General features: G+C 62.5%; 4 protein-coding genes across 4 annotated transcripts; 2 read left to right on the top strand and 2 right to left on the bottom strand.

Moving 5' to 3' along the window:
* Window positions 1–17: 17 nt before the first annotated feature.
* On the bottom strand, window positions 18–1,727 carry ESA1 (Histone acetyltransferase ESA1; the record flags this gene model as incomplete). Its single annotated transcript, XM_062775893.1, has 3 exons — window positions 18–195; window positions 244–1,577; window positions 1,632–1,727. The coding sequence occupies 3 exons, from the start codon at window positions 1,725–1,727 to the stop codon at window positions 18–20; spliced, it is 1,608 nt and encodes a 535-aa protein (XP_062631877.1).
* A 466-nt stretch (window positions 1,728–2,193) lies between these two features.
* LOC62_07G009337 (uncharacterized protein) lies at window positions 2,194–5,474 on the top strand. The gene is made up of 3 exons (XM_062775892.1): window positions 2,194–3,924; window positions 4,002–4,598; window positions 4,637–5,474. Exons 1-3 carry the CDS (start codon window positions 2,475–2,477, stop codon window positions 5,383–5,385), a joined length of 2,796 nt encoding a protein of 931 aa, XP_062631876.1. The 5' UTR covers window positions 2,194–2,474; the 3' UTR covers window positions 5,386–5,474.
* A 1,747-nt stretch (window positions 5,475–7,221) lies between these two features.
* ARB_07893_1 (Beta-hexosaminidase) lies at window positions 7,222–9,303 on the top strand (the record flags this gene model as incomplete). Its single annotated transcript, XM_062775891.1, is given in 8 exon segments — window positions 7,222–7,557; window positions 7,569–7,949; window positions 7,993–8,142; window positions 8,186–8,440; window positions 8,483–8,617; window positions 8,652–8,783; window positions 8,823–8,961; window positions 9,009–9,303. 8 exon segments carry the CDS (start codon window positions 7,222–7,224, stop codon window positions 9,257–9,259), a joined length of 1,779 nt encoding a protein of 592 aa, XP_062631875.1. The 3' UTR covers window positions 9,260–9,303.
* Window positions 9,304–10,063: 760 nt separating this feature from the next.
* On the bottom strand, window positions 10,064–14,485 carry LOC62_07G009335 (uncharacterized protein). The gene is made up of 6 exons (XM_062775890.1): window positions 14,395–14,485; window positions 13,747–14,171; window positions 13,410–13,540; window positions 13,213–13,352; window positions 12,691–13,157; window positions 10,064–12,640 (listed from the first exon to the last, which is right to left on the bottom strand). The coding sequence occupies exons 1-6, from the start codon at window positions 14,399–14,401 to the stop codon at window positions 10,202–10,204; spliced, it is 3,609 nt and encodes a 1,202-aa protein (XP_062631874.1). The 5' UTR covers window positions 14,402–14,485; the 3' UTR covers window positions 10,064–10,201.
* Between the last annotated feature and the right edge of the window lie 4,008 nt (window positions 14,486–18,493).

The raw sequence follows: 18,493 nt of genomic DNA, 5'->3' as shown, positions 1-18,493 counted from the left end.
AAGGGAGACGATGAAGCTTAGAAGCCGAACGTGAGCTGAGAGCGGGTGAAGATGGGCGGCTTCCACTTGAGAGCAGTGGGGTCAATGGTCGTGCGCGCCTTGCCCTTTGTCTTCTGGTGCTGCTCGAGCACGGCGTCGGTGAGGTGGATAATGTGGTTGCCCTTGTAGTACTTGATCATCTGGAGCGCCTGGCACCTGGGGGGCGGGTTAGCTGAGTCCATGAGGATATGGTCATCTACTCACGTGTGCATGATGTCGCCGTGGGTGATGGCCGTGCGCTGGGCGATCTCGTCGAGGCTGATCTCATCCTCGGACTCGAGGAGGAGCTCGACAATCTTCTCTTGCCAGTACGCGCGGTAACCGAGAAGACCCAGATCGGACAGGGGCTTCTCTGGCGAGCCGGTCTTGCCCTCAACCTTGGACAGCTCGTAGCTGAACTCGATGAGAAGACGACCGTATCCCTTTCGCTGGTACTGTGGCAGCGTGAGGATACACGCGACATTGTAACCCTCTGCCGATTCCTTCTCTTTTGAAAAGTAGCCGATCAGGTGGTCTCCGTACTCGTCCTTGACCGTCATGCAGTAGTACATGAAAGGGTCGACATCGTAGTAGAGCGTCTTGTGGTCGAGGAAGCACTTGCTCAACAGACAGAGGTTGCGGCACCAGGTACGCTGTCTCCGGCCGTCAATCTCGAAGAACGAAATGTCGCCGTGTCTGTAGATCTCGTTGCCGGGCGGGTGCTGCAGAGTGCACTTTGTACGGTGGCGCGAGAGCTGCGTCGGGGACGGGTAGAACAACAGGCAAAACTCGCAGATGTAAAGCTTGGGCAGGTGCGCGTACTCTTGCGGGTAGGGCGAGAAGTACCATGCCTCGACTTCAGCCTTGCCGATCTGGAGCTTGTTGAGGTTCTTGACTCGAGAAATCTCGCTGTGGCTCTGGGTCATGGACCCCGATGTTCTCAGCTTTTCGATCTCTTGCTTCTTGCTGAACACGCGGGGTCCGGCCTGGGGGTCGCTCGGTGACAGACTCTCGTCTCCTTCGCCGTCTCCGGACGACATGCTGACGTCGCCGTCGCCGTCCTCGCTCTCGCCTTCGGCTTCGGGGTCGTCGCTCTCCTCCTCCTCGACCTGGATGGCGCCCTTGCCCTTCTTCTTCTTCGATGGAGCCTTGCCGACCTGGGACGCGGCCTTCGTGGCGGCCTTCTTGAGCAGCGACTTTGGTGGGGCGCCCTTGGAAGGCCGTCCTGGGGATGCAGACCCCGACGCGGCCTTTCCTGGCGTCGCCTTGCCCGTGCTCTTCTTCTTGCCCTCGTCCTTCGGCTTGGGCCACTCCATCTCCTTGTCCGTGAGCAGACGACTACCGCCGACCCATTCGTCGAGACGCTTGTTGAACTCGACATAGTGGACGTAGTACTCGGTGTCGTCGCGCGGGTCGGGCTGGGGGTCACCAGGCTTTGGCTTTGGTGCGAAAGCAGACACTGGCTTTGGTCGTGTTGACAGAATCTCGGCCTTGCGGTGCTCTTCTGAGCCGTTGGGCAATGGCTTGACCACAAAGATCTTGACTCCCGGCGTCACGTCCTGGGGGAGATGGGTAAGCTATGCATGCCTAGTCAAGGGACGCCTGCGACTTACAGACAGGGCGTAGCTGCCTCCTGGGGCGACTGTTGGGCCCGGCGAGCCTTCGCTGCCGGCCCGGCCGTTTTTGGACGTTGGTGTGGAGGGTGCCATCGTCTTGTTGATTCCAAGCCGAACGCGACAGAGTGGGGGGGCGGAGGAAGCAAATTCGGCTCGGGCAAGTCCGTGTGTGCACGGTGAATTCGCCACTGAATGTACCGGATGCTAGAGATGGATTTTGATGTTCGGTCAAGTCGGGTGTGGTAGCGTGTTCGTCTGTCTGTCGATGCGCGCCGTTTGATGGGTATATTTTATTAAGAGATGGATGAGAAAACGACTTGTGAAGAAGGGCAAGTTGTTGAAAGGGCGTGGTGAAAACTGACTGAGACTGGTGCAAGAGAGAACACAGACAGTGCGTGGCTGCTGGTCACAAACGGAAGCGGAAGTAAAAGGAAGGTCTAAAGACTCCGTCTCGGTGGCATGCTGCCTTGAGTGCTTGTGGGGACCCCGCAGATGTGCGTGCGCCCGCCGCTCACTGTGGTGACACGCTCGCAGCCCATCGTCGCCCTCCACCCCACTCGTTGCCGTCGCCGCCGCCGTTGACGCCTTGACCTTGTGCTCTCTCTCTCTTTCTCAGCTCACACCGCCAAGAATTTTGGGAAAACACCCCTCCATAACGCACAACTGGCGACAACAACAACGCGCAACGACGCGTAAATGGCCACGACGACGACATTGTCACTGCGCACGACTAGGTGAAGTGCGCGTACGAACAGCTGGCACTACGCACTCGCCGCAGCGGCGCTGCTCTGCGTCATCATCGGCGTCTTGGCACTGGAATACTCGCGATAACTCGGCGACATGTTCTCCATCTCCTCGCCGACGACAGTAGCCTTCGACCCAGAGGACCCGCACCTCGAAGTCATCGTCACGCCGTCGGCGTCAGCCTTCTACGCTGGTGAGACGTTCTCCGCGGTCATCACGCTACGCAATACGCGCGTTCCCATCCACACCGCCGCGCCAAATGTCACCGATACGAGCGAAGGTGTCAGTGCGACGGGGTTGAACCTGCTTCCCGGCGCCAAGGCGTCGTCGTCGACGTCGACGTCGGTCAACTCGCCCGCCCCTTCAGCGACGCCCACGGTGGCCAGCCCAGATCTGAGCTCTCCCGGCGGCTCGATATGGCGCGGCGAGCATACGCGCCGGTCGTCACTCAATACGCACACTCGGAGGTCACAGAGTCTGGCGCTGAGCAAGGGAATTATCAGCCCGCAGGAGATGGTGTGGGCTCTCGGCGGCGGGGTGGAAACCCCAAGCAGGTCACCAGAGCCAGCAGCTAGCGAGCCACCGCCATCGCCCCTGCCGCCGACACTGCCTGCCCGAAGATCACCTGGGATTCCGGTGTCCCACCCCCACGCGCGCAAGATTTCCGTTGCGAGCACCGCGTTCATGACATCGCCCGATCCCGACATGGGCAGATTTGCGACACCGCCGCCGACAGCAGGGATTACCGAGGGTGACGGCGTCACGCCAGGCAGTCAAGTCTCTGCGCCGCCGACTCCTCAAACACCGACCATCTCCGTTGATGAAGCTGTTGGTGCGCTGGCGGAAACCCCCGGGCCGTCACGGAACGGGTCTTCGCGGGTATCGCCCTCCCCGTCTCCGTCATTACCTGATGTTGCCGAGGAGCCACACACCACACCTGTCCGCCAGCAGTTGAGAATCGTTCCGCCACCGCCGAATGGACGCGTTCCAAGTCCCACCTCGTCCGTGTCGGATGCTGGCAGCGAGTCGGGTCGACGGCCTCCCTCTGCGCGGCTGTCGCACTCGCGATCACCAACGTATCACAACCCCGGCGAATTGCTTTCCCCTCCGCCGCAGCACCCTTCGGCTCGGAATCGACCGCCGGTTCAAATCGGCGTGACCAGCGTTCTATGGGGTTACACGCGTCTGATTGCACGCTTCGCTCCTTCGACCCAGCATATCCCACCAGACCCATTGTTGCCACTACGCGCTCAGCTGTTGCATCAGCCAATTGGCTCTGGGTCTCTGGCACCGTCGGATGCGTCGCGGCCTGGAGGTTCGCGGTGGTCATTCAACTTTGGAACTGGCACTATTGGCCAGGCGACACAGCCAAGCTTGACCGGAAGCTTGTTTGGCCTTGCGAAGGGGCTAGTGATGGGTGGAACTGGCGGAAGTCTGGAAGAGGAACGCAAGCGGGTGTGGAACACGCAGGAGCTGCCGGTTTTGGAAACGACGCGAAGCCTGATCGGCGTGGATATCAAGCTTGCGGAGGGAGAGAGCCGAGATTGTGAGTGACGCCTATGGTGGCCTCCTGCTGATGTCAAGTCGTCTACACGTTGCCACTTCCCGTGAACCTCCCCCCAGCATTTAAAGGCAAAGCGATTCGGTTCTCCTACGACCTCGTCGTGTCGCTCAACGTGGCATTACCGGGTGGCCGGAAGCAGCGTGCCAAAGAAATCACCATTCCAATTCGGGTGTGGCCCCATGTGACGCTTGGGCAGCCATTGAGGGCATATGACGTCCTCCAACCCGTAATTCAGACCACGGAGACGGGTAATGTGGTCGAGGAGCGGCAAGCCGCGTCGTCGGTGCCCCGCACAGTACGGCCAGAGATAGTGCACGCGCCGCCACGGCTGAAAGCCGACTCTCTGGGCGCCTACGCACAGCGATTACTGCGGACGCTGGAGCCGACGGCGGACGGCGTGCCGCGTGTTCCGCCGTCGCCAAGCAAGGCGTTCTCGCCTCTCGAGCCGTTATCTCCCTCACGTGGTCCAGGGCTCAAGAGCCCGGGCCTCCCACGAACGCCATCAAACTCGCACTTCCTCCTGGCACCCAGTGTCAGCCCGATGGGGCAGCGACGGGCACGTGCGACGAGCTTTGTCGCTGGCGATGACGAGCTCGTCGAGGAGGGGCAACGATCCGGCGAGGCTGTCGAGATTTTGTCGCGGCATTCGCCGAAGGGTGGGTCTGATGTCTTGGCTTGATGATTGACCCACCAGCATCTTACGACATTCGACAGGAAGGCGAAGTCGTCGCCGTGCTGACGCTGATCAAGACGACGTACCGCCTCGGCGAAACGGTTCTTGGCGTGGTAACTTTCAACAACGAGTCTACCCGTCGAGTTCTCAAGTGCTCGGCTTTCCTCGAGACACACGAGGTGGTGCCAGAATCGTTGCTCCCACCGTCGGCTAGCCACGCGGGGAAAGCACGATCACCCGAGCTGCGTCGCGTCCATGCGGACAGCCAGTCGGGATACGCACTGCACACTTCCCGAATCAGTTTCACACTGGATATCCCTTCAGACGCGGCACCGGCATTTGGGGTCGCCGCGGGCGGTGAGGGCCGACCAGGCGGTGTGGAATGGCGTGTGCGTCTCGCGTTTCTCGTTTCATCGCCGCCTTCGCAGAAGGGCAACGGGCACGCACGGCGGCCGAGCGGCAACCCGCCTCGAAAGAGTGCCGAAGCGCGGCGCAGCCTGTCTCAAAGTCCCGAGAAGCGCCGGAGTGAAGAGAAGCGGCCTGCGCCGTCCACATCGTCTGTTAGCCTCCTCCCCGTGGCCCCCGGCGACGGCGACAACCAGCCCTTTGTTGCGTCTGCTGGGCTCGCGCCGCTCTTCGCACCCGGTGGCACGACCAATCCCGAGCTCTGGACCGAGACACGGGCCGAGACGGTGGAATGTGAGGTGCCCGTGCAGGTGCTTGCGGGAAGCACGGCGTTTGTCGTACGCCCAAGCGTGCACACGGTATAAGGAGGTAGTGGGGAAGTAGCGGCACGCGGCGGCAGCCATGGGCGATTGCCTCAGTCATAGAGAGACAGATGCATCGTCGTCGAAGGGAGGGTACAAGCTAGCTAGCTACAACGTCGAGCAAAGCAAGCAAGCAGAGCCTGATGGTGTCAGCTTTTTCCTTCTGCAAGCAAAAATAAGAGAACAGGAAGGGGTAGGTAGATCAGAGAACCTGGAAACAGCACAGCGCACGGCATTGCCGCGAGCATAAGATGGCACTTCCTATTTACACAGATGATTTCTTCATTCTCAAGCACGCACTGGCGGTGTCGCGAGAGCGATCGCCGGGGCGTGTGTAGGCGAGGGCGCAGGCGCAAGGTACGCGCCTGCGTGTGTGTGTGTAATGTGGAGAGAGAGCGGATCGGATCGACGGATACTCACTGTGTGTGCTTGCTCGTGCAAAGGTGATGGTTGTGCAACAGCAGACTTGACCTCGACGCCAGACTTTATTTTGTGCCTGCATGCGGGTGCGAGCGGCTGACAGCGCCACATCGTTAACGCCGAGAGCGACATTAGGCCAGAGAAGTGCATTAGGATAGCTCATTAGGACGGGGTTCTAATACAGCCTGCCCATGCCTCCACTTTCGACGTCCACCCCCCTCGACGCCGCACCGACCACCGCGCCGCACGCCGCGAGTCTCTCAAAGGCAGCTTATCGCGCCGCGCTGTGCCGTACCCCGCCGCGAAGCGCTCCGCAATCCCACGCATACTTCGGCGCGTGGACGCCACGCGCGCGCCACCATCTCGCCATCTCGTGCTCCTCGTCACGCCGCGGCGCGGTCGCCGCGGGGGTGGTGGGGTGGGGTGGGGTGGGGTGCGATCGCGGGAATCGTGCGTGGAGCGCGCGTTGATAGCAGAGCCAGATCGGGAGAGCAAGCGAGCATGGGGACGAACGCGCGCGCCATGGAGTTGAGCTCGAGCAGTAGAGAGAGGCATGGGGCAAGGCCACGCCAGGCCAGGCGGGTACAGCAGGCCAGACCAGGCCAGGCTGGGCAAGGCCACACTGACCCCCGCATACCGGCCCAAGTGCCTGTGCGCGCTGCAGCGCTGCCGAGTGCCCTCGAGCACGCGCGACCGTGCGCCCCCACTGATCGGAGTAATCTCGGCGACATCGCCGCAGGCGCATCTTGAGAATGGGCCGGTGGACGCACGCACTGGCGCGTTGATATGGCTGCACGCGCGACGCTAAACTGGGAAGCAAGCGACGTCATGTGCCGCTGGAAGCAGCTTGGCATTTGCGTGCCTCGCGCGCCTCGGCGCCTCGCCTTGCCTTGTCGCTGCTTGAACCCAACTCTATCTGTCTTGCCCCTAAAACAAGTCAGGCGGGACGTCCAGCTCGGTTCGTAGCGTCGAGCTGCAGCTTACGCCGCGTCGTCGCCGTGCGGGGTTCCCGATGCGCGCTGGTCAGCGCAAGCGCCAGCTTACGGCGCCGTGGTCCACCAGACGGGCTCTTGGGCCTCGCCTCGAGACATGACCGCGGACAAGTCGCCGGACGGACGACGAGGGCACCTCGTGATGTCGCGCACGTTGCGTCGTGACTCGGCTTGACGCTCAAGGTCGCTGTTATCGCCGCCGGGTCGGCTAGCGGGAAGGCCATCACTCGTGAGCCGGGTCGGCCCACGACTGGTGCTGCGCTGTCTCGGGCCACCATCATTGCCTCGACACCATCGGCATCACTCACTGCGGCGGTGTCTCGTCTCTCGCCAGCTTAAATACCTAGCTCTGGACTGCGGGCGGGCTTACCCCCCAACGACTCCCGACTCCTCGAACGAAAGAAACACACGCACACCCACAACTACAATGCTCCTCAAGACCCTCTTCGCTGTCGCTGCCCTGCTCGCCGCCCCCGCGGCTGCCGACCTCAACGTCTGGCCCGCGCCCGCGTCCTCCACGACGGGCAACAGCACCGTGTGCCTCGACCGCGGGTTCAAGATCTCGGTGGCGGGGGGCAAGGCGCCCGCCGACCTCGTGTCGGCCATCGCGCGCACGCAGGCCAACCTCCAGCGCTCGCAGCACCAGTTCCTCTCGCCCACCCACGGCGCAGAGTTCTTCCCCAACGGCCAGGGCTGCAAGTCGTACGTCAAGGAGCTGGTGCTCAACTACGCCAAGGGCGCGGTCCAGGACCCGATCGCGTCCGTCGCGACCAGCCAGTCGACAAGCGTATCGCCAACGAGGCGTACACTCTCGACGTGTCCGCCGCGGGCGTCGCGAGCGCCACCGGCGCCAGCTCGCTCGGCCTCCTCCGCGCCCTCACCACCTTCGAGAACCTCTGGTTCAAGCTCAACAAGGGCGCAAAGGTCGCCCGCCGCGACTACCGCCAGGCGCGCGATGGTGAGGTCGCCGACGCTGCCAACTGGGGCGGCGGCGGCAGCGGAGGCGGAGCCAACCCCACGTTCGCGCCGTACGCGCCCTACCACATCGATGACAAGCCCGCTTTCCCCTGGCGCGCGGTCCTGATTGATACGTCGCGCCACTTCTTCTCGGTCGAGACGATCAAGCGCCAGCTCGACATCATGAGCCTTGTCAAGGTGGGTGGGCCGCGCGATCGGACAGTGCTAACCCAACTTCCAGCTCAACGTCCTCCACTGGCACATTGTCGACTCGCAGTCGTGGCCCCTGGCCCTGTCCGCCTTCCCCAACCTCGCCGCCAAGGGCGCCTACTCGCCCGCCGAGGTCTACTCCGAGGCCCAGGTCAAGGACATTATCCAGTATGCTGGCGAGGTGAGTAGCGAGCCAGGATCCAGACCAAGGCTGACACGCCCAGCGCGGCATCGACGTCGTCATCGAGATCGACACCCCGGGCCACACGTCCATCATCTACGACTCGTACCCCGACTACATTGCCTGCTTTGAGAAGCGCCCGTGGACGACGTACGCCAACGAGCCGCCTGCCGGCCAGCTCCGCTTCGCCGACCAGAAGGTGACTGGCTTTGTGTCGTCGCTGTTCAAGTCGGTCGCGGGTCTGACCAAGAGCGCGTACTTTGGCACCGGCGGCGACGAGCTCAACGTCAAGTGCTATGTGAGTGTGGCGTGCGGCGACACTTTGCTCACCCCTCCCCAGGACGAGGACGCCCCCACCCAGGCCATCCTCAAGGCCAACTCTTGGACGATCGAGAACGCCCTCAAGAACTTTACCGTCCAGACGCACAACACGCTCCGCAGCGTCGGCCGCACCCCCGTCGTGTGGGAGGAGATGGTAAGCGGCCCCAAGAGGCATCGCTCACACCCAGGCCATCTCGCACGGCGACACCGGCCTCGACCCCGCCACCGTCGTCCAGGTCTGGATCAGCAGCGCCAGCGTCAAGCAGGTGGCTGACAAGGGCCTCCGCCTCGTGCACGCGTCCAACGACTACTTCTACCTCGTGGGTGATTGAGCCGTTGGCAGCACTAACCCGCAACAGGACTGTGGCCAGGGCGGCTGGGTCACCGCCGACGGCGGCCTCAACTCGTGGTGCGACCCGTACAAGACCTGGGCGCACATCTACTCGTTTGACCCTTACAACGGCACCACGCCGGCGCAGCACGCGCAGGTCCTCGGCGGTGAGTCGGGCCGTCGCCATCCCTACCTCCCTTACTCACACCCCCAGGCCAGGCATCTGTCTGGGCCGAGCAGACCGACGAGTCCAACATCGACTCGCAGATCTGGCCCCGCGCTGCGGCCTTTGCCGAGGTCTTCTGGACCGGCGGCGGCGCCAAGGGCTTCCCGCTGAGCGCAGTCAGCGCCACGGGCCGCCTCCACGACATCCGCTACCGTATCGTCGACAAGGGGGTGCGCGCGATCCCCATCCAGCCCGAGTGGTGCGCCCTTCGTCCCGGTCTCTGCAACCTTGCCGGTTAAGCAGGCACGACCCCGTTGCAGCCCCAGTCCCAGTCCAGTCCGTTCAGCATTCGCCAGTAGTAGTCTTGTACACAGTTGTCTTAATAGGGCGTAATGCACCAAGTGCCACTTTGAGCCACCACCACAGGGAGCGGGGGCAAAATCGACCAAAAAACGCCGCAAGCGCCGCGCTCGCACCCAGCCGCAATATTTAAGAACGCCAGCCTGCGGCTGTCGTTCTCTCCCAACGCCAACATCGGACCCCCACAGCCCACCCCCCGTCCCTCGGGGGGGTCTACGCCTTGCTACCACTCGGCTGGGCGCGGGCCGACGAGCGGAGAGCGAGCCTTACTACCGCCCATTAATCGCTCCGGGCCCGACAAACACGGGTGGTGGAGTTTCATGCCGGGTGGACATTGCAGCCGAACGCGCCGTAGGCGCGTGAGGCTGGCTGTGTGCGGCGGCGCTTCGGTGTCGTCACTGCGCTGTCGTCTTATGGTCACTGCGCTGTCGTCTTATGGTCACTGCGCTGTCGTCTTATGGATTTGGATATGCACGAGGATTGTTTCGAGATGGTGTGGTTGCCGGCGATGTGTGATGGCCTGCTGACTGGACGGCGACGGCGACGCTCGCTGCCTGCCCCTGCCTGGCTGGCCGGCTGCCTGGATGCCTGGCTGACCAACAGCCCGTGGCGACGGGCACGAGGCGGGACCCAACTAACACTGCACTCTCTGCACCTCGACGGACACACCGGCTCGCACCCCGCGCACTCCTGAGGCCGTCGGCGCAGTCTCGCCCCCAGCTCGCACCCGCTTCCCCCCCGCGCCAAGTACTACGGCATGCATACCATATGTTAATACTCTACAGCCCAATGTCCTTGGGTCAAGCCAGGTCTATACAGGTCTATCCTTCCTAGATGTTTCACAGATTGTTCGAGACATTTGACAATAGAGAGACGGCGCATTACATGCGCGGGGAGGGCACCTCGAGCGCGCTGGCCAGCTTGGGGCTTGAAGTCAGCCCAAGGTCAGGGCTGGGGCTCATGAGCGGCGCCGACGCGCGCCGGGCGCGTCGGGCGTCGGCCTTCCTCGCAGAGTCAATCTCGCCAGCGGTGGCGCCAATCTCGATGGCGATCGGCTGCTTGCGGCTCGGCGGCGAGACGACGGGCGTGCGGGTAACGGGGGCGGGCTCGGGGGTGACTGGCGCTGTAGCGATCGGCGTCAGCGCGGGAGCCTCCTCGCCGAGCGGCGAGGGAGGTGGGAGCGCCGGGAGGTTCTTGTTGGCCGCCTCGGGCGCGATGCGGCGCCGGCCGCTGAGGCTGCTCGCGCTCCGGCTGCTCGGCATGTGCTTGGATGACGTACGCCCGTGGCCGCCAGCGTACGACGACGCGCGCGAGTGGGACTTGGGGTGCACCGGGGTGATGTCTCCCACTGGGCCCTCACGGCCGGACAGGAGCCACGCAACGACACGGTCGTCGGGGTGGGCGACGGTGCCTCCGAGGATCTCGCCGCGGGGCACGCCAAGCTGGCTCAGGATGGCGTCCAGAAGCAGTTGGCACTCGCGCGCTGTTGTCGCGTGGTCCAGGAGCTGGCGGAGCGGCACGAGGTCGGCAACATCGACAAAGTTCTTGCCCGGCTCGACGGGCTCCGGGCGTCGAGACAAGGACGCATAGCTCGAGTGGCGAGAGCGAGCCTTCTTGTGAGACACCCTGGCAGGGAGCGCCGAGGCGGGGGGTACCGAGTCGATGGAAGGGGACTCGGTGGCGGAGGTCGTCCCATGCGTGGACGCAGCCGCCGCGCGCTCCTCCTCCCCGTCCTCGTTGTCCCCGTACTGCACCGAGCTGGAGAAGACGAGCGACGAACGGCCCGAAGCAATCGATTTGCTCTTGCTGGACTTGCTCGGGAGAGCTGACGTCTGGAACCTTTCGTCCGGGGTAGACGGAGTCGTGACAGGAGAGTTGGACTTGGACGCGGCCGTCAACACGGCCAGAGCCTGCTCGGGTCCCTGCGGTCCGCGGTCCACCGTGTCGATGGTCGCCATCGTGTCCAGCGTCGCGCTCGTCTCGATCGTGTCCCTTGTTCCGGCAGCACCAAGCGAGTCCTCGTAGTAGTCGCTCTCCTCGATGGTGCTGATGTGGCCGTTGGTAGCCCGGGAATGAATGACAGCAGGTGAGCCGAGGCCGAGGCCCACCTCGCTGGTCTCCATGGACGCCGGCTCTTCCGTCAACGTGTCGCCCAGCTCCTCATCCTCGCCGTGCTGCTGCTCTGAGCCCAGCATGGGCGAGTTGGGCATGAGCGGTGAGCGGCTGCGACGGCGGTTGGGCTCTCCAGCAGTCACTTGCGCCGCCCACTTGCGCACTAGCGAAGGCTTTCTCAGCACTTCGCGCGTAGTGAGCGGTGTCGAACCAACAGAGTCGATCGAGGCTGCCGGCGATAGCGCAGGCGGCATGAGGGTTGAAGCCGAGGCAAAACTGCTAGAAGACTTCTTGCTGCAGAGCTGAGACTTGTCGCCGCCGTTCATTCCGTGCGACTTTAATGTTTGGTTCGAAGGCGAGGGCACAAGGGTCTTCTCAGCCCACGCCTTGATGCCTGGGTCGTCGTCCTTCTTGTCCTTCTTCTGCACCGACATGCGGGACATGATCGCCTTGAACCTGGGTCCTTTCTTCTTCACAGCAATGTTCTCAATCCCCTTGTCCACGACGGGCTCGTTGTTGACCTGGACCTGGGGCAGCGTGGTCGACGACGACGCCTCAACTGCCGGCTCGGCCGGTGCTGTGCCCTTGATGTACTCGACAGGTGCAGTGTTCTTGAGAAAGTCGGACAGGTCGCCCGTGTTTCCACGGTCACGCACAGAGGCGGGCTTTGCGCGCAGACGGACAGTCTGTGTCCCATTGTTTTCATCTGCGCCCTCGCTGGCAGCGCGAGGCGAGTCATGCACCGCGCCAGGCGATGAATGAGGTGAGTTGGTAGGTTCGGATGCTACTGCCGTCGCAGGCAGTCTCAGCAAGGAGCCACGGGGTGTTGGGGTGTCGACCTGGGTGCCACCTGATCCCGAACCAGACCCAGAGGCGGAGGACGAGCCAGTCGCTGGGGAGGTCGATTGGTACGCCTCGGGCTCGGCCTTGAGCGTTTCCACCTCTGGTTCGGCATTCGTCCCCTCCTCCTCATTCTCCTCGATGGTTGAACGACGAACAGTACCGGCCTTTGCTGTTGCAGCCGACAGGCTGCGGCCAGCGGCTACGCGCTGCGATGCTCCAGTGACCATCCCGGATTCGGCTGTGCTCGCTTGTGTGCTGTTGCTAGATAACAATGACGACTCGCTGGAGGATTGTTGTGCTGAGATGTAGTCGCTAGTAGCCCCACTATTCCTCTTGTCCCGCATGTTCGAAGAGATGAAGGAGGGCTGAGCCGAGGTCAGCGTTACGGTCCCCTCTCCGCTTTGATCCAACTCACATCAAAGGTGCTCAAACGACTTGGGGTCAAACTGACACGCATCGTCTCGCCGCTGCGGATCAGGGCGTCAAAGTCGTCCTCAGCCTGGCCAACCGACAACCGCTTCGAGCTCTTGTCCGTCTCATCCTGCCCCTGCTGCCATGCGCCGATAATTTGTCTTGCCGACAGGCTGAGAACGCTCGAGGCTCTCTTGTGCTGGCCAGACGAGGGCACAGGGGGCGGTTTGCTGTTCGTGGCCAGTGGCACACGAGCAAATTGATCGCTCGCAGGGCGGTTTGTGCTGCTGGCGCCCGTGCTGCCATACTTCTTGTGCAGTCTGTAATCGTCCCGGTTGGACGCTGGCAGGGATGCGAACGAGCCATCTGGTGACACTGCAGGCTCGACCGTCGGTGAGGGACCGCTTGTACTCCGAAACGGTCGCTTAGGACCGGCCATTCCTCGTGCTTCCTGTTCCAGTTTTGTTCGCACTAGGGGGGGAGGGGGTCAGCAAGGTACACTGGGACCTGATGGCCTTTTACACACCCTTCATCCGCGTGAAGATGGCGTACATGCTGTCGTCCTCGCATATTGCGGTGTAGAGGTCTGCAGTGTCTGCTGTCGTGGAGACGCAGTCGCGGCCAAGGACCTGGGTCAACTTTGATAAGATGTGCTCGCAGATGTGTCTGGGAGGCGGTGTCAGGACGACTGCGGAGTGACGGTCAGTGACGACAACCACGTACTCTAACACCGCTGTGAGCCAGAGGGCAGCTGGGGATACTGTCTCCTCGCCGATATCACCACCAGCTTGCTGCCATAGGGCAAACGTGCTGTCGACGTCGTGTTGTGGAGGGGAAGGCTCAGGGGCAAAGGTCTGGGGGCATGAGGCGTCAGCGTCACGGTTGCCGTTTCAAACACCACAGGAGCATCCTTTCGTCGTGATCGGCGTCTGCCACACTGGTGCTGCACACGCCCTCAGGGGCGACAACGGCCTTCGACGTACGCCTCGGCCCCACACCACATGCCTCCATGCGGCGGCGGCGGCAGACGCCGACAACCCCCCGCGCAGCAAGAACTCACAGAGAAGGAAGACGTCTTGAGCCTCATGAGCTCGACGGCTTCTGCGACGGGGAACTCCTTCTTTCTTCTCTCAGCCTCTTCGGTTAAGCCCCTTCCATTGCCTCGTGGCGGAAAGCCGCGGAAGCCATCGCGGGCAGAGGGGTGCGCCTCATACCAGCTGCGGATCTCGACTTCTGCTTCTCCGATGGCAGCGCGGCCGAGAGAGCCCACCGAGGCGTGCTGTTCCGAGGCGGCTTCGGCAAAGACTGCGGGAAAGCCCTTTGTCCTCAAATCGGCAGGGTTGAGTGATGCCGACGCCTCAATGATGGAGACGAGGACCTCGTCGAGGATGGCATTGACATGGCCAAGAGCGGGCCCGGAGAGTATGGTGGGGCGCAGTTCGGAGATGATTGCATTGGCTGACGTGGCTGAGACAAAGGGGAAGTCTGCAAGGGCAGTCAGTAAACAGAGTTTCGTGTCGTGGCGTTGAATCGATCCTGCAACGACGCCGCCCGCCCGCGTGTTGGTGCGACGTCGCATGGAAGCGAGAGGCAAGAATTCCGCGTTCTCTGGAACCGGCAAGCGAAGTGGGCGAGCGTGACAGCGATGCGATGCGTGAAGCAACGAACGCAGAGGTGGTTTGCGGAGAGTTTGGACACGACTGCTCACCAGACATTTCTCGTACGCTCCGGGTACCCGGCTAGAGTGGTAGCGCGCCGAGCTGTTTAGGTTGGCCAGAGGGCGACACGGGGGTACGACGACGTCGACGACGAGCCGTGCTCTTGCTGGTATGCAGCTGATGTCTCTGCTTGTGCAAGCTGTGCGTGCCCGCGGCGATATCTGCTTGCTCTGCTGCTTGTCTGCGCGAAAAGGTCGGGGGCGGGGGGGTGAGGGGAGGGCCGAGTTCGGCCAGGGCGGGGCGCGCGGACCAAAGCACGGATAAGAGTGCGCGGGCCAAAGTTTAAAAGACCAGGTGATGGGGAACTGGGGCGGTCTGTTTGAAGTCTATCGCCTCGCGTGCGTGTTGTTGATGGTCATGAGGATGTTGATGTGTTGTTGCCAAGATGGAAGAATGTGTTGGTGGGGGGGAAGGGGGATTTGGTTTGTCGTGATGCTGCGGGATTGGGAGACTTTGGAGTTGGGATGATGAGGATTAAAGGGAGACGACAATATGGTGTTGACAAGAGGAGACAAGGTTGTGCGAGCCTTACGTTGTGTCAGAGAGCGCGAGACACACCAACGGGTCCCTCTGGCATGCTGCCGTGCGTCGTTGCCGTTGGTGTAGTGCCGTTGTGCTGTCGTGCGTCTTGTGTCGTTGTAGGCTCACCCGACAGACCCGTTCAATGACACACTGCCTAGCTCCCGACCGACCGACCGACCGACCGACAGTCTGGGCTGCCCACAGTCTCTGAGTCTAGGCAATGCGAGGGACGAGAAGGGGGGCAATTAGGAGCAAAAGCGAAAGGACGGCAAACGACCGTGTTGTGTTGCCATGAACCCATGCCGTTATCAGGAACACGCAAAATGTAGCACAAAAGGTTCCTTGACATCCTCAGACGTCAAACCTCCAAGCCCCGTAGGTCCATGCCGTTCTTGCCGCGCGCGAGCTCGCAGGGCCTAAAGCCTCGTACACACCGCGTCGAGCAAGACCTAGACCCATGTAAACTGCCCGTCGCCTCGGCCGTCTGTCTGTGTCGTCGATACCATGACTCGCCGCCCACCACTCGTCCCGAGGATCCCAGCGCCGTAACCACGGTCCACCCCGCCTCTTGTACGCCGCATTCCAGCTTGCGCTACGAGACCTCGCGCCCGAGTAGTGTGATCTGCTCTGCTCTGCCTCCTCTTGCTGCCTCCCTTTGATGCCCCGTCCTGTGGAACTTGAAGTGTGACAAGGGTGCAGAGCAAGCGCCCGAAAGGGATGGCTGGAGAGCACCCCCTTGCGCATTCTATTGTTTCAAGACGGAGATTGGCAGACGACGTCGTCGTCGGCGCAGCATCGGTTGGTGGAGGGGAACGAGGGGCTGCTGACTGGTTGGCTGACATGCTGCGTGCCAGTTGCCGAACAAGCCAGGTGTTGGCCTGTGGTGGCTTGCAGGCGGCGGCGGCGTGATGCAGCCGGGGCCGTGGCGTGGCTTGAGGGACAGTGTGGCTGCTTGCAGTCTCCGAGTTCTTTGTTCCCCGCACCCCGCCGCCAGTGAGTGGCAGGAGGGGGGCCGGGGGTCACGACGCGCGCAGAACGGCCCTTCTGGCCCGTGCATTGGCGTGTTGGTGGTACGTGCGTGTGCTGGTGCGTGCAAGCATCAAAAGTGGCATTGACTCGCCGACTGATCTACAAGGTGTTAGGTTTTGGCGCAAGCTGCGTGCCGCATGGCGAGAGGGGTCGAGAAGTCCAGGGACGAGAAGGGAAGGGGGGGGGGCAAGGGACGGGGACAACGGGCAGAAGAGGTGGTCAAAGGCAGGAAGGGAAACAGCAGCAGAGCAGCAGGCGCCACGCAGCAGCAGCAGCTAGCATGCACGCCGCGGGGCTTGAGTTGAAACCAGTCTAGCAGGGGGAGTAGTGTGTTCCTGGTACCTGGCACATCGACACACCACCTTGCTCTGCCTGGGCCTTCCTTTGACTTGCTCACCTCGTCTCTCCTCGATCCGGTCCCTTTGCATCACCAAACTCAAACCGCGGAGCGCGTTCTCAACAGCGTTCCCGCTCTCGTTGTTGTCTGACAGCTGCCCACCACGCCCACCTTGTTGGCTCCCATTACATCACGTGCAGAAGACGGAGCGCGCTCAACATGCCACGTCTTACATTGCCGCGGTTGTCGGCGACCACCACGAGCGAACCGGTTATCGCTGCCTAACATACATAATACGCTTTGGACGAGCCTGATAAAAAACCCCTTTTTTTCTCTCAAAGCTCCGCGTGCACGCGCTGCAGATCACAGAAGGCGGGGGACATCACACACCACCTACCTTCCGCTGCGTCGGTCCCGCACCGTCCAGGTATTTGGGGACATGGGATAGTGTAAACGCTGTGGAGCCATCAGGTATGGCCTCTGCGTTTGCCGTAATGGCAATATAACCGCCGATGGTGCCGGGGTGCTGTTGCACCTTGGACGGACAAACAAATACTAGGGACATGGGGATCGACACGTTACCAGCCCCGCTCGCCCCGCGCGCACGGGAGAGGGTACGTCGCACAAAAACGCACAACCCAAACGAAACGAGCCCAACTGCGAACCGACATTACCGCCGGGGCTGGGGGGTTTGGCGGGCTGCAGACCAACCCCTGAGCGCGGGAGAGGGTCTACCGTCATTGCCACACGTACCGCGGAGCCAGTGGTGCGGAGTGGGTATCCTACTTACGCAGGTAATAATCGCCGTGACGGACAGTTGGGACAGCAAGGCACTGGTTATGTACGATGCCGCGCAGCTCATGTCACGCACGCCGCGCCGCAGTCTTGATGGTGTGCTCGGCCTTGGCACCAGGTCCTGGGAACGCGGTACTGACGGTACTGGCGGTACTGGCACCGGGGGGCAGGCAGGTTGGACCTCGCTTGGGCGCGCCCAGTGGTGGGTGTTATGGGACCTGGGCGTGCACATGCACATGCACACACACTGCATACCCGAGAAAAAGGATGCCAGCACGCACCCGCACCCGCAGCCACGACCATCGCACGCACACACCCGCAGACATGAGGCAGGAGCAAGCAGGCAGCGCGCACCGTATACAACCCGGCGACGCCAGCCGCCAGCCGCCCAACACAACGTACACGGCACGCAACCCGCCGCTGCTTCCGCCGCCTACGACGACGCTCACTAACATAATCGCTGGCGACGCCAGCTCCAACTAACATAACACTTCAGGGCCCCGCGCGCCGGCAGCACGCGCGGCGCCGTTCCTATCCAGTGGATCATGGCGGAGTGAGCGGCGGTGACAACATGCGGCGATCAAACGGCGCGCAACACAAACACAGCAGCCGCAGCCGTATGTGTGTTTGTCGCCCTCCGAGCCGCGGCTACTACCGCGTGTGTACCGCTCATGTCGGATGACGTGTGGAGCGCGATATGACGCGTGGGGTTGCGATACGACTAACGGCTGATGGGGTGAGAGGCTGTGCCACTCGTACCTTGTACCACTACCTCGGAGGAGTGTTTGCACCGGAGGATACACACGGGCAGGTCAGCACGTGCTACACGGTGCCCGTCATGCCCGTCACTGCCCGTGCACCCGTGACTCACTACTGTAACTAACGGCTTTCAGACCCGCCCGGTGCACGCGACACGGACAGAGTTTGCCTCGTGCGGAATGCGGGCGCGCCGACAGCAACTTCCGCTACATTCCGGGGCTAGAGCTACGGGGGCGGGGTGGTGGGACCAGGACCGCGGACTCGTATTCGGCGCTCGCATCAGTGGAAGCCTCCGATAGCCTCCGACAGCCTAGCCTGCGTAGCGCTGCAGATCTAGTAGTTATCGGGGCGAGCGGTTTATGGGAAAGTGGCGCTCTGTGTGCGTGATCCACGGGCTGTTGTGGTAGTGTAGTGGGCTGTGGGTGGAGGAGGCGGCGGTGGCCGTGGTTCACTCGTCGGCCATGGCAGTGCACGTGCAGTATGCATGTGGCTAGGCTTTGAATTGGCGCTGATACCCGAGACTGGGCTGCCCGAGACTGGTGGATATCCGTGTGGTGGTGAACTTGTGCGCGTGTGTTATGAGCGGGGCAGTGTGGTTGGAGGTGGCGGGCGATGGTGAGTGCTGCGCCGGGAGGGAAGTACCGCCA

This window comes from Vanrija pseudolonga, chromosome 7 (assembly GCF_020906515.1).
Source record: "Vanrija pseudolonga chromosome 7, complete sequence".
Classification (NCBI taxonomy): domain Eukaryota; kingdom Fungi; phylum Basidiomycota; class Tremellomycetes; order Trichosporonales; family Trichosporonaceae; genus Vanrija; species Vanrija pseudolonga.
The sequence above is the reverse complement of the archived record's forward strand: the minus strand, read 5'-3'. Positions and strand labels throughout refer to the sequence as shown.